This window comes from Grammomys surdaster, unplaced genomic scaffold, assembly GCF_004785775.1.
Source record: "Grammomys surdaster isolate TR1022 unplaced genomic scaffold, NIH_TR_1.0 371, whole genome shotgun sequence".
NCBI classification, from domain to species: Eukaryota; Metazoa; Chordata; class Mammalia; order Rodentia; family Muridae; genus Grammomys; species Grammomys surdaster.
Window position 1 is genome coordinate 6324993 of NW_021604790.1, and position 14809 is coordinate 6339801.

Genomic DNA, 14809 nt, shown 5'->3' on the forward strand with positions numbered 1-14809 from the left:
CCGGGGTAGGCAGAAGAAGGCATTAGATGCCCTGGAACTGGGGTTACAAATGGTTGAGCTGCTGTTTTGCTGCTGGGAATTGAACATAGGTCCCCCGAAAGAGCAAGATCAACCCTTGAGCCCAACAGGCTCAGTAATTTTTTTTTTTTAGCATGTCTCAGGTTATTATAATGTGTAACAAAAACTGACAATTACTGGTCTAGAATCCCAAGTGGAGATGGTGGTAGACTATCACATGCTTTCCCTAAAAAAGAAGCATATTTCTCTGATATGAGAGGGGTGAAGACATTATATTTTTAAAACTTTTTATGACATTCATTTATCTGTTTGTGTTATGAGGGGGATTGAATGCATGCCACAGCGCATGTGTGGAGACCAGAGAACAACTTAGAGGAGTCAGTTCTCTCCTTCTGCCACACGGGTCCTGGGGATCCAACCTGGACTAGCAGGATTGGCAGGAAGTGTCTTTAACTAGAATCAGTAAACTAGAATCAGTTAACCCAGTAAACAGTATTTCATACTACATTTCTTGCTCTCAAGTTGAAGGTCTCTAGTTAGAGTAAGCATGTCACTATAGTGAGCCCTCTATACCTCCAGTGTATTATCTGGGACAGCAGTATCTGCTGGTGTGAGTCTGGGATTCTGAACTACAGCTATACAACCAAAAACTCATTTAGGGGCTGGAGAGATAGCTCCTCAGCAGGTAAACGTGCTTACCATGCAAGCATGAGGCTCTGAGTTCAAACACCCAAAGTGCACCTAAATGCCAGACACATAGTTGAATGTCTATAATCCCAACAGTCCTACAGGGAGATGGGAGGCAGAGGGAGGAGAATCACTGGAAGTCTATAGATCAGCTATCCCGGCATACAGAGTGGAAAAACAATAGCCGCCTATCTCAACTAAGGTAGAAGAGAAGAGCTAATACCTAAGGCTGTCTTCTGACTCTGTATGTGTACTGTGACACACACACATGCATTCACAAACATGAATATGCAAACACATACTACACACACAGAATTTTTTTAAAAAACAAAAGCTAATTTAGGAAGCTCTAAAAAAGCAGTGATGCTATACCAGTTTATCTGAATCAGAAACCCCAGCAGTTTGTATAAAGCTCCCAGGTGGTCTCACATAGAGAAGCAGGTAAGGACTCAGTTAAGAACCTCAGAGTATACCAAGAAGCTAAATATTCTCACCGTCAGGCCTTCGTTGTTCTTGCCTCCAAGTGTGTACAAACTGCCATCATTGGGATCTGGGAGGAAAGCAGGCCTAGAAATTAAATTAAAAATGTCAATGATAAACTATAGCCCAGGACACAGAACAAAAGACCAAAATGATCAAAATCATGCAGAGATTTGGCATGGGGGATGAATGAGTGAGTACATGGATGACAATGTTACCAACTGCTTTTTTCACATCAGCCACAAGAAACTAAGATACCCCACGGAGGTACATATTCTACTTAAATGGAGAAAAATAAATAACCTGAGAAAGAAGAGTCACATGCTGTGAATGATGATGAAATACATGAAAAGGCTTAGCAAATCTATTTTCAACTTCCATGTCCACTGTACCTGGACATCGACAATCAATATTTAACAGCAACAGTTGCATGCATCTCAGACCAAACCCAAAGTTTTATTAAAGATTTTCATAAATGTGCACATGGCATGTTTTGATCAGATCCATTTGCCACATCCCCTTCCTACTACTCCTACATGCTCCTGCTATGTATATGCACTGCACTTATGGCTGCTGGATCTCCTGGAACTGGGGATACAGACGTGCATGCTGGGAACTGAATCCAAGTCCTCTGCAGGAGCAAGCGGGAAGTGCTCTTAACTGCTGAGCTATCTGTGCTCCCCTCTTTTTAGTTTTTAAAAAACAATCCACTGAATCTAATTAGTGTTGTCAATATCTACTTGTCATTTTCAACAAACACTTATCTGTTAAGTGACAGCAATAAATAAAGACCCTGAAGCCTGACATCAGAAACATGTTAGGGATACAGATCAAAGTCTCTGTCGGTAGGATCCCACAAGAAAATGAGAGGCTGAGCTTGTGTCAGGCGAATGTGCTAAAGAGGGAACTCTAATTAGTGCCAATGAGGAATTCTTTTTCTAATCTCTTCTCAACTTGGGTTGTTCCATCATTTCAGGCTCTTACAGGTAACAACACTCCCGTGAATATGCACACACGGTAAGAACAGGTTACCTTTGTGGATGGCTCTGTGCTGCCTTCCTCTCTGTGATGTGACACAGTGAACAAAAAGAGATCCAGGGGATGGAGAGATGGGTTCAGAGTTAAAAGCTGTCTACTCTTCTAGAAGGTCCATGTTCGATTCCCAGAACCCACATGGTGACTCACAACTGTCTGTTAACTCTAATCCCAAGAGATCTGATGCCCTCTCAGGCCTCCATGGGAACCAAGCAACACATGTGATACATAAATATGCATAGAGGCAAAACAACCATACACATAAAACAAGCAAACAAATAAATTTTTAAAAATGAATAAGTAAATAAAATTTAAACACAGAGATCCAGACTTTAGAAGTTTAGTTCAAAACTCAATTTAAGTTCTATCAAGTTGCTGGACACAGTGACACACACCTTTAACCACAGCACTGAGAAGGCAGAGGAAGGCAGGTCTCTGCAACTGAGGCCAGCCTGGTCTACAGAGTGAGCTCCAGGACAGCCAGGGCTGTATAGTGAGATCTTGTCTCAAGAAAAAAAACAAACAAAAAAAAAACAAAAAAAAAAAAAACAAAAAAAAAAACCAAGAAGTTGCATTTCAATCAAACCTTTTTAATTATGACTGTCCTCTTCCTCATGCAAGGAACAGAGGCTTCTATCAGAACATCTGGAAATTTTTTATGTCTTAAAAATTCTTGTTACACTTAAGCTCATGCATATATTTGTGCCCCGCAACTAAATAAGATGGTAAGTCAAAAGGAAATACCAAGGAGAAAAGGAAACTTACTCTTCCACGTGTGTTGGGACCTGCAGAACTGGATCTGTGCAAAAGAACAAGAAGCATCATCAGAAGGGCTCTGAAATGTCAGGGCCCTGGAGGTTTCCCAGGACCGATTTATAATGTACCAACAGCTAAGGCTGACCTGCACTACATAAGTCATGTGAGGGCACTTCAGGAAACACAGAGGCACAAAGGTATGTGCTTACAATTCTTACCAAGTGTACATAGCACATCTAAGGTACATATAAGTACACCTAAGGGCTGGAGAGACGGCTGGGTGGTTCAAAGCATTTGTTGATCTTGCAGAGGACCCAGGTTGGATTCCCAGCACCCACATGGCAGCTCACAGCCATCCATAACTCCAGTTCCAGGTGATCTGATACCCTCTGAGGACACCAAGCACATATGGTGCATATACATACACAGGTAAAATATTCACACATAAATAAATCTAACAAATTTTAAATATTTTACTTTTAAAATTTTAAAATATTTGATTTTATTTAATACATGAGTGTTTTGCCCACATGTATGCCTCTGTGCTATGTTCATAAAAAGCGTCTGCAGAGACCAAAAGAGAGCACTGGAAGCCTGGCAGTGGAGTTACAGATGATTGTGAATCGCCAGATGCATGCTGGATATTAAAGCCAGATCTTCTAGAAGAGCAGCCAGTGTTCGTAACCCTGAGCCATTCTCCAGTCCCCACCACAGGAATTTCTAAAATCTGAATCATTAGTTTGTTGTTGGGATACCTAGAGTAGGAGTAGATATTCCCACTAGGAAATGCCACACTTTGTAACTGGTGCTAATTGGATAGTAAATGCCCTTGCAGCAGCTTATGGAATCCTACTGGCTTCAAGTATGGATTCTCTTTGATCCACTAATTGTATTTCTATAAAATCTAGCTTAAAAGAGTATATACAAGAAAAGCTATTTGTATAGAGATGTTCACAATAGCATTATAAATGAAGTAAGTATTCTTTGATATGGTTAAATTATCTGTTTGGCAGAAAATTAAGGTCTCTTAAAAAGTCTAATAAAATGATTGGGTTTTTTTGTTTTTTTCATTTTGTTTTGAGACAAGAGCTGACTAGATCTGGCTGGCCTCACATAAATGGCTGCCTCTGCCTCCTGAGTGCTGGGATTAAAGTTGCACACCACCAGGCCCAGTGCTAATAAGCCTAAGTTTTTCTGCTTCTGTAGTCATGTAGTCAGGTAAAAAACACATTTACATAGGTTATAATGAAACAATTCAGAAAACTTTCAGCACAACAGAAACACACTAGATGGAAAGTTCAAAGAACTAATAATCTTCTTTTAAAATATGACCAAATTTCACTTTTTCTATTTTTCTCAAATTTTCTACAAGACTGGATTTTACTTTTTTAATTAGAAAGAAATATGGGTTTTTTTTTTCTTCTCTGTTTACAGCAGTAATTCCATGTTTATAGCAGTAAACTCTGGCCGAATTCCTCTTCCGATATTCTCCTGGGCATAACCAAAGACAAGGCTGCTGATTGGCTGGGATGGATAGTGTGGCGAGAGGACCTGAGTAGCAGTAGCAGGCTGTCACATCTGAAGACCTCAAGGAAGAAACTGCATAGTGAGGCAGTATTGCCAACAAATGCTCACAGCAATAACCAAGCCATACACTCCAGAGAGACGGAAACATTCTAACAAGATTTTGTATGCAGAGTTCTAGACTCAGGAGACTCATGGTGACAGACAGTTGTCTGACCCTGTCACTTGGGACTCTCCTGTGAAGTAGTCTTTCAAGCCTTATCATATGCTGACTGTGCTTACAATGGAGACACACACCAGATGTGGTTTGCAGGCAGCAAACAAACAAATCGACTAAACCAAAGGACCTGCAGGAAACGGGGTGAACTTTCAGTCAGTAAGCACACGTTTATCTTTCCCATTAATCACCTCTCAGTTCACTCTCATAAACAGACTGATGCAAGAGACAGGAAATAAAAGCACACGACACTCACTCAACTGAAATAAGGCAGGCAAGGTGCAATTACAGCCCAGAATCTCCACCTCAACCCCAAAGCCAGGCAAGCCAGCAAAAGCAAGAATGTCAGACTCCAAAGAAAGCACAGCACAGTAAAAAGCCATCTTTTTTGCTCCCTTCAGCCACTTAATGGTGCCACAGGTAAAACAGAGGGAGAAGGTACTGCTAAAATGTAGCAATTACAACAATAAGACATGGATGTTAAAGTGTGTGAATTCCTGCTCATAACTTGGTCTTTGCTCTACAATGGTTGCTTAGTCTCATAGACTTCAGAGACAGATTTCCCTAGCTTTTTACGGGTTATCTGCTGGCCCTTCAATTTTCTGAGGACTCGGGTCTTAAGATATACCCTGAATCATAAGACACAGAATATCAGTGGAAAACAGAAGGTCCCCTTTGCCAAAAACATCAGTGGTGAAGGAACATTCTTGCTTTCTAGTCTTAGGAAAAAATAAACTCTAGTGGTGTGGCCATGTGTTTTCCTTTACACTTGTTACATACTCAGTATAATGGAGTACCTGGACATGTTTCTGCTACAGTGTGGACCAGGTTAAAAACTCATTTAATAAGACACCTCTGACAGAGGCAGGCAAAGTGCTACGCAGCTTCTGAGGTGTAACGATGGCCTGATATTGATACTTTCCTTCTTAAAGAATAATTGGTAGCCAGGCATGGTAATATATATGTATAATTCTAGCACTTGGAAGCATGAGGCAGGAGGATTCAAAGCTCAAGCCTGGGCTAGTGAGACCTTGTCTGGTGCAAGGAGAATCCAAGATTTGCTTGAAAATAATACAGAAAAGAGTTGTGTATCGGGAAGGTTAGTAAATAGTGGCTGACTGCTGGTAACTTGTTAGAAATAGAATCAGGAACATGGAGTCTTTTCCCTATTTTCTGTATATATGCTTGGAATTTTCTACATTAATAAAGGTTAAAGAATATATTATATGGAAAAAAACCTATTTTCAAAATAAACAGAAAACAAATATAGTGTGCTCAAGAAGCCAGTCTTGGGTGAAAGATAGACTAATTTGGAGGGTGGAAGCTGAGGTGCTACCAGCAGATAACCCGTAAAAAGCTAGGGAAATCTGTCTCTGAAGTCTATGAGACTAAGCAACCATTGTAGAGCAAAGACCAAGTTATGAGCAGGTCACATTTTTGTGACCCCCCCAGCAAAAACAAAAACAAACATCACTTGAAAACATGGTGGAAGATCAGCAGGGAAAGTGGTCTTTGATTTACTAATGAGAACTACATCAGGCAAGACTTTTGCTTCGAGTTTCAGCCGGTGAAAAGAAACCATGGGCAACTATAAGGCTGTGAGCAAATACTCCTGCCAAACAGGCCAGTCCATCCATATGGAACCAGGTAAGGGCGAATGCCAACCTCTCTGAGCTGTTTTACTTACAGAAACAATAATAATAATTTTTTAAAAAGAGGGTAAAATGGGTGTAACTCAAGGAAAAGGGGAGGTTGTGGGTAGAGCTATGGGAAAATAGCACTGAAAATAATGCTGGTCTCTCCCAAGGTCACCTTGGGAAGAAACCAACCTGCTCACTGTTGCCCGGGAAGGAAGTGCCACTGGATTAAACTCCACCTGCTGGTGTCTAGCATCCTGGCCAGGTCAGGTGACACTGCTACCATACTGTGCTAATCTAATCCTTGTTAACTGGAGACAAAACTGGGAAAGCAGATGCTCATACTTCCTTGTCTGAGCCCATCAAGGCAGAAATGTAAAAATGCTCCTATCTCCAACAGAAGTGAGGACTGCCTTGCCCCATCTGGAGGGGCATCTATAACGAGCCCTAACCACAAGGTGGGGGACGGCCTAGGTCCCTATTTTCTCAGAGTCATCTGGACATTTCCACTAGGTGCTACCAGCACCTCAGCTTCCACCCTCCAAATTAGTCTATCTTTCACCCAAAACTGGCTTCTTGAGCACACTATATTTGTTTTCTGTTTATTTTGAAAATAGGTTTTTTTTTCCATATAATATATTCTTGTCAAGGTTTTCTCCTCCCTCATCTCCTCCCAGATGCTCCTCACTTTCCCACCCATCCAACTCCAGCCCCACTCTCCTTTTTAGAAAACAAATTGGGGAGGAGAGATTGTAGAGCCAGAGGGGTAAAGGACACCACAAGAAACCCCACAGAACCAACTAAGCTGTGCTCAGAGGGGCTCACAGGACTGACCTAGGCCCTCTGCACGTATGTTATAGTTGTGTGGCTTGGTCTTCTTGAGGGACTTGTAACAGTGGGAGCAGGGGCTAGCTGTCTCTGATTCTGTTGCCCACTTTTGGGATCCTTTCTTCCTACTAGGTTGCCTAGCCTTAATAGGAGAAGAATAGGAGAACAGGAGGCTTATTAAACTTGATGTGACATGGGAGGCCTGCCCTTTGCTGAAGAGAAAACAAGGAGTGAATGTTGGGAGGGTGAAGACTGGGAGGAGAGGAGGGAGAGGAAACTGTGGTAGGGATGTAAAAGAAACAAGGAAAGAGAAGAAGAAAGGAAGGAAGGAAAAACAAACAAACAAGCCCAAGAAGCAATACACACACAGAGACAGACACACAAAAGACATCTCCAATGCCAGGACTGAGTTCGCTGCATTATTAACAAAACTCAACTTCTTAAACCCACAGGAGGCTGCATAATTGAATGTGGGGATCAGGAAGACTTTGACAACAGTGAAAGTTTTCTGAACACCAAGGTGTCCTTGGCAGCCCTCACCCATGCACAACCTCACTGCAGCCTTGGTCCTGAACACACACATATACTTGCACCCTGAATGCCATCATGCCACACAGCATCAGTTAATACTGCCTGAAATGCTGTGGCTCAAATCAGAGCCTGTATGTTATGGACATTATTTTCATTGTACATTCAAAGTTTTCTGTTCTCATAGAAAAATAACGGTTTAAAGTCAATTATGGTAGTATATATCTAAAATACCCAAATTTGGAAGGTGGTACAGTGGAGAGAAATCAAGAGTTCAAATGTCATCTCCAGCTGCACAGTAAGTAAATTTTAAGGCAGCCTGGGTTATTTGAGAGTATCTTTTTTTTTTCTTTCTTTCTTTGAGACAGGGTTTCTCTGTGTAGCCCTGGCTGTCCTGGAACTCACTCTGTAGACCAGGCTGGCCTCGAACTCAGAAATCCGCCTGCCTCTGCCTCCCAAGAGCTGGGATTAAAGGCGTGCGCCACCGCTGCCCGGCTATTTGAGAGTATCTTAAACAAACAAACAAACAAGTTAATAACAACAAAACCCACTACCAATAACAAAGAAACATGCTTTAATTACAGATTAGATAATTTAATTCAGAAACAAAAGCATGAATATTTTCCAACTTTCTTTACATGTTATGAATGTACCAAAATACTATTATCTTTAGATTGGATTGAATTAAATTGTTTGACTTAAAAATTGATATTTGAGCTGGGCAGTGGTGGCAGCCTGGTCTACAGAGTGAGTTCCAGGACAGCCAGGGCTACACAGAGAAACCCTGTCTCGAAAAAAACAAGATAAAATAAAATAAAATGATGTTTGAGCCAGGTTTGGTGGTACATGCCTTTAATCCCAGAACTCAGGCAACAGAGACAGGCATGAATCCCTTGAATTTGAGACCAACATTGTCTACATAGCAAGTTCCAGGCCAGCCATGGCTCAAAATGGGACATTATCTCAAAGTAAATAAACAAATAAATATTAAAAACCGCTGTTTGAATCACTGACATTAGTTTCATTTAAAAAAATCATTAATTTAATTTTGTCCTGTTAGGCAAAGATTTCCAACCATTACTGAAATGATACTAAATATACTTCTGCCATTCTATACTACAGATTTATATGAAGTGGGTTCTCAATAATGACAGTTATAAAATCAAAATATTGATCAACTGAAAAATGTTGAAGATGCCTCACGGCCTGGAGTGTCAAATATTCAGCCAAGGCTTTTTTCTTCTTCTCAGAAAGATATCTTCAGTTTTCATTTTTCTGCATTTTCATAGTGTATCTTCATTGTACACGGTACAGTACAACAAAAGGATATTTTCATGCTGTAAGTATATATAAACATTGAGAGCATGCCCCCCCACACACACATCCTCTATCTTCTTCAAAGGTTTAATTCTTGGAGTCAGAAAAACACCTCAGTGGTTAAGAGCACTTGCTGTGCGACCATGACCATCTGAGTAAGGATCTCAGCACCCACACAGCAGGTGGATGTAACGGCCAGCACATCTGGGACCCTGCATTATGGGGCTTGCTGGCTGCCTGTCTAACCAAAAAGTATAAGCTCCACATTCAAGGAGAGATGTTGCCTCAAAGAAGTAAGGCAGAAAGCAATAAAGGATATCCAAGGAAATGCTGATTTCTAGGCTCATCCCCTAAAAAAAAAAAAAATGACTACCTTGAGAGGCAGGAATTCTCTAGCTATATATGCAATGTGCTGGCCCTACCGGAAAGCACTGCTCCAAGTTCCTGGTCTGCCTTCTCACTTATGCTTTCTAGGTTCATTCTCCTGTCCGGATTACACTGCTACAGTAACCTTTCCTATGCAAAACTCAGGGCAAAACTCTGAAATCTTTCTTGCCAGGTCTCCACCTGGCACTGACAATGTTACCATTTGCAGTTGCTCAGGCCCTAGCACCTGCTCCTGTGACCCAGAGGGACTGCTGTCTCAATGCTACCCAGGCACAGAGACTGCTGTCTCGGCACTGCCCAGGCACAGGAACTGGTGTCTCAGTACTAACCAGCCACAGAGACTGCTGTCTCAGTGCTATCCAGGCACACCAACTGCTGTCTCTGTACTACCCAGGCACAGGCACTGGTGTCTCAGTACTATCCAGGCACAGGCACTGGTGTCTCAGTACTATCCAGGCACAGGCACTGGTGTCTCGATACTACCCAGGCACAGGAACTGGTGTCTTAGTACTGCCCAGGCACAGAGACTGCTGTCTCAGTACTGCCCAGGCACAGGAACTGGTGTCTCAGTACTACCCAGGCACAGGCACTGGTGTCTCGGTACTGCCCAGGCAGATGGACTGCTGTCTCAGTGCTATCCAGGCACATAACAGGAAACATTCCTGTCCTCAGTATTACTTTCTCTTACTATTCCCATTCAATTAGATCCCATGTTTTATAAATTTTCATTTACTAAGTATTTTCTTTTGGAACATAGTTCCTCTTTTTCATCTTATCACTTTAAAAATAAGAAAGCTGCCAGACAGTGGTGGTGCACACCTTTAATCCTAGCACTTGGGAGGCAAAAGCAGGCTGGCCTCTGAGTTTGAGGACAGCCAGGTCTATAGAGTGAGTTCCAGGACAACCAGGGCTATATCTCTCACTAGTCTACATGCCAGCTTCCCAGCGCAGAGTCTCTCTGGTTCTTAGACCCACATTCACTGCTATCTAAGAGGGCTGGGCTTGACAAAAGTAATGCACATCTCCTCCTGCCCAAAAGTCCTCCAATGGCTCCTCTCCAGCACCGAATGCCTTCTATGGCTGTGTCTTCCCCATCCTTCACGGTCATAGCACCTTCATGTCTCAGCAATTTCCCCAAAGGAATTTCAAACAGTCCTATTCCTTGAGTCTGAGAAACTTAGTATTTAGGATCCAACAACTGAGAAGTCATGAGGTCAAAAAAAAAAAGTGAAAATTTTTCATTCTTAATCATAATTACCTACTATGGAATGAGTATACCTGTCAAATACTATACAATTTTCAAACCTCAGAATAAACTGGATGTGGCTACCCTCATTACCATTTAACATAGATTTTTTTACATGGTACTTGAGTTTTGTCATAACAACTGGTAAAAACTCGGCTTCACAAAGATATAATACCATGGAAATGAATGTAGCATAACCATCGAGTCCTTCAAGCATGATGTTTGACATCTGTCAACTGCAGGCCCACTTCTCCATGACTGGGCTTGATGTTGACCTTGTGCTCACCTCCATCTAGGTCAGCTCACCTCAGTCTCCATTCAAGTAGCTCCTTCTCCAGGAAATAAGAAATACTCTACCTGCTGTGTGCACTTGGTCAATAGCATGATGGACCTCCTTATGTTACTCAAGGGACAAGTACTTTGCTTCATGTAGCTTCCTTGGTATCAGCTACTTAAGGATTGTACTGAATTCCAAATACTGTGGGCCAGGGTATACCCATTTTATTTGCCTGGAAATATACACAGCGAATAGAGAAAGCTCACATATATTTAGTGGTAACCAGAGAGTGTGCCTCTGAGTGGCTGCTACCCAAGGCTTTGCCCTCTTAATACACATGGAACAATGTAGTCTGCAGAATGAAAGGAAATCAGTAAGTTAGATTACTGCAGGTAGAATGTAGCCAAACTTTCCTAATGAAAAGAATAATCTCATGTGAACATCTACATAATACAGGTTAAAAGCAGCTGCCCAGGCACACAGCTGTCTATTCATCCATGTTAAAAATTACTTAAATTTATGGATAAGATGATGTGGCATTTGCTTCAAAATAAAAGGAGGAGAGGGGCAGATGGTCATGTGCTTACTGCCCTCACTGCAGCTGGGCACTGGCTACATGAGGCCCTCTTGATGCTGTTCCCTTTAATTCTGCATATATACACATATTAATGTATATATCTTTTCTAAAATGAAAAGATTAGAAACAAAAACAAACAAAAAAGGCTAAAAAGAAACTATTTCAGGAAATTCTTTCCTATAAGCTGGAAGCAAAGGCCTTCTTACCCCCATCTTCACCTGTGAGCCACCTTTGGAGGTCTGATCCTCCAGTTCCCCAGGGCAACTGCATGCCAGAGATACCCTACCCCCACCCCAGACTTCCCTAGTAGGAGCTGGTCAGGCTGGTATGCTATAGGAGAGGACTGGAGGGGGGCAACGCAACGTGGCTAAAGAGAAAAGGGGCTTTAAAGAAGTCAAAATGAACTCAACTGTTTCAGACCATAGTTGATGATGAACAGCTTTCTCTAGAGGTAGCTCTAGGCAGACTTCCATGTAGCAAGAAGTAAGACCCTTTGATTATAGACCCTTTGAGAACACACTGCTCACTTAACTGCTGCTCAAAGAGCCTTGAAAGATCATTCTCTTCCCTACCCCAAAAGAATACCAATATTTCTGAACACTCCACTTCTCCCGGGTATGCAAGTACACACGGGCAAAGCACAGGTTGTACTGCCTTCCTACACTCTCACCTTCCAACCTCTATCAGGCTCCAAATAGAACCATGGAAGCCAGCTTCCTCTCTGACTAGAGACTTCTCCAGGGCAACCTACATGCTATGACATTTGGTCAGACACCCTTCTACGTGTCTCCAAGTGGTCTGAAATATTCTGGACTGGTCCTTTCAAAGGGCATTTAAGGACTATAGAGACCAGAGATGAAGTCTCAAAGCTTCACAACACCCCGCTCCCCCACCTTCTTTTTCCCACCCTTACTCCTTTGTCCTTCTTTTTCTTTTTCTCACAGAAAGAGATATATCCAACTAGTAATTATCTGTTAAGATTTATCACATGAATCTCAAAAACAAATACTGGGCATCTACTATCAATTTAGTTCTGCTAAGTGCTTTATGGGATAAAGGGAGGACACTGGTTTGTGAGGTATGTATCTATGACATGGTACATATAAATTTTCCAAGTATATACCATATGACATAGGATCCCCTAGGTGTGAGCTAAGATATTCAACACACACACCAACCTTCATAGAGGAAGTAGGACCACAGCATGGGGGTGACAGTGAATTAAAAAAGTGAATTAAAAACCACTTACCTGCCACAAGCCTGGTCAGTGTGGTGTGTTCCTGATGAGACAGAACAAAAGCCAGACTGCTAGCAGAGCCACCACAGACAAGAAAGTACAGAAAGCCTCAGAAGAGGGACATAAGCACCGAGACCAAACTAGAAGCTTCTAAGGTTAAGAGAGTGGGATGAGTAGCAGGCGGGCATCAGAATGAAGGAAACAGGAGGAGAAGGAGTCACAACATAGGGGAGGCTGCAACAGCTCAATGAAAACAGGGCTAAGCTATCGTGAGATGAGAGAATCCTGACCAAACAAGTAAAACAGTACAAGGTGACATGAGATTTTAACTCTAGCAGAGAAGATAGCAATGAAACAAGAAGGGTATGGTCTGAGTGCAATAAACAGTTGCTATTTCCTCAGAAATGACTTAAATATCCTAAGACTGTTTTCTGATATAAAATACTGGAGTAAATAGTCATTTATGTTTCTTCAACTCAAAACTAAATTTCATGCATCCAAGCAACCTAATTCGGGAACTATTTCTACCCAGATGGAAGGTGTATGCTTAATCTAAGCCTTACGCTCCTTAAAGTTGCCACGTTTATATAAAGTAGAAAGTCTTAAATGCCCCTCAAAGTCTAGCTTTCATGGGGAAGGAGTCTTAGAATAAATGTCTAGTCAAAAGGTCCTCATGTTCTAAATCTTACCACATCTGGGAAACAACAGACCAAGCTGTCTTCATGGAGAACTAGTGCATGTCACACTGTCATGTTGGACAACGACATTCATTCAGAAATATCCAAGCAATCAGGAAAACGGCCCAAATCTGCAGCAGCTAAACTCTATAATCTTACTCATGTCACATCTCACCTCAGCAACAGTAATTCAAGCCAGGTGTCACCATCAATAATGAAGGAACTGAAAAGACTGCACACCCAAGTGCCTTCTAGGATGCCACAACTTAACAGAAGCAATAGGGGTGGGAGGGAGGTGACATCAAACCACAGATACCCAGAGGCAAGAATAAACAGGTTACAGTTACAGCCAAAAAGAAGCATTTTATTCATTTGCTTCCAAAATCATAACTATGTTATACCAAATCAGATGGCTAAGTATACACATTAGAGACCAGATTTCTGCTATGATTGATAGGGATTTGCTAGCAAGAGAAATATCCAATGTGAGGCACTACATTTTGAAGTGTGTCCCATCAGAAAGGAAAGTGAGTCGGATATAAAATGAACAAGGTTGGTTGTACACAAGTTGGTAGTTACTGAAGCCAACGGGCACGTACATGGTATCCTACAGAGTATGTTTGTGTTGGAAAACGTTCAAAAACATTTCACATGGGGTTAGGGATTTAGCACAGTGGGAGGATACTTGTCTAACAAGCCCAAGGTCTAGGATTCTGTCCCCAGTATGTCCCCCTTCTCCCCAAATCTTTCATATTAAAAAGTAAAGCTAGGGAAATGATGAGTGGATAAAGCACTTACTATGCAAGTGTTCAGATTACCAGCACCCATAAAAAAAGCTTTGTCTGTAATCCCAGTGCTAGGGAGGCTGAAACAGGGTATTCACAGGGCAAGCTGGGTAACTAGATTAGCTACACTTTCAAGTACCAGTTTTATCAAGGGATCCAGACTCAGTAAAGAAGGTGAAGATTCATTTAAAAAAGACATCTTGTATCACTCTCTGGCCTCCACACACCACACATATCCATATACACCACACACACACACACACACACGCATACCACACACATTTAAAAAAATTAAAATACAAGGTCCATGAAAAAGCTGAGCCTAGCATTAAGGGAGGAAAAAGGAAAGAGGTCAGAAACAGATAGATTCCAGAGGCTTGTAGGCCACTTAGCCAGTCCTGCCTAACTAGTAAGATCCAGGTTCAGAAAGTGGAGAAATTACTGTAGAAGACATCTTGAAGTCAACATCTGACCTCAACACATGTACACACATGGGTGAGAGCATACAGGTGCACACATAGGTGCACACATGGGTGGGGAGAGAGAGAGAGAGAGAGAGAGAGAGAGAGAGAGAGAGAGAGAGAGAGAGAGAGAGA

At 41.9% G+C, this 14809-nt stretch overlaps 1 protein-coding gene across 1 annotated transcript in view; it reads right to left on the reverse strand.

The window, feature by feature from the left end:
* The window catches only part of Ern1 (endoplasmic reticulum to nucleus signaling 1), a 91396-nt gene that overhangs the window by 37836 nt on the left and 38751 nt on the right, over positions 1 to 14809 (reverse strand). The window contains exons 3-4 of the mRNA XM_028780452.1: positions 2986 to 3019; positions 1200 to 1272 (exon numbers count right to left, since the gene is read on the reverse strand). Coding sequence (XP_028636285.1) covers positions 1200 to 1272; positions 2986 to 3019 — 107 coding nt within the window. The remainder of the gene's footprint in view (positions 1 to 1199; positions 1273 to 2985; positions 3020 to 14809) is intronic.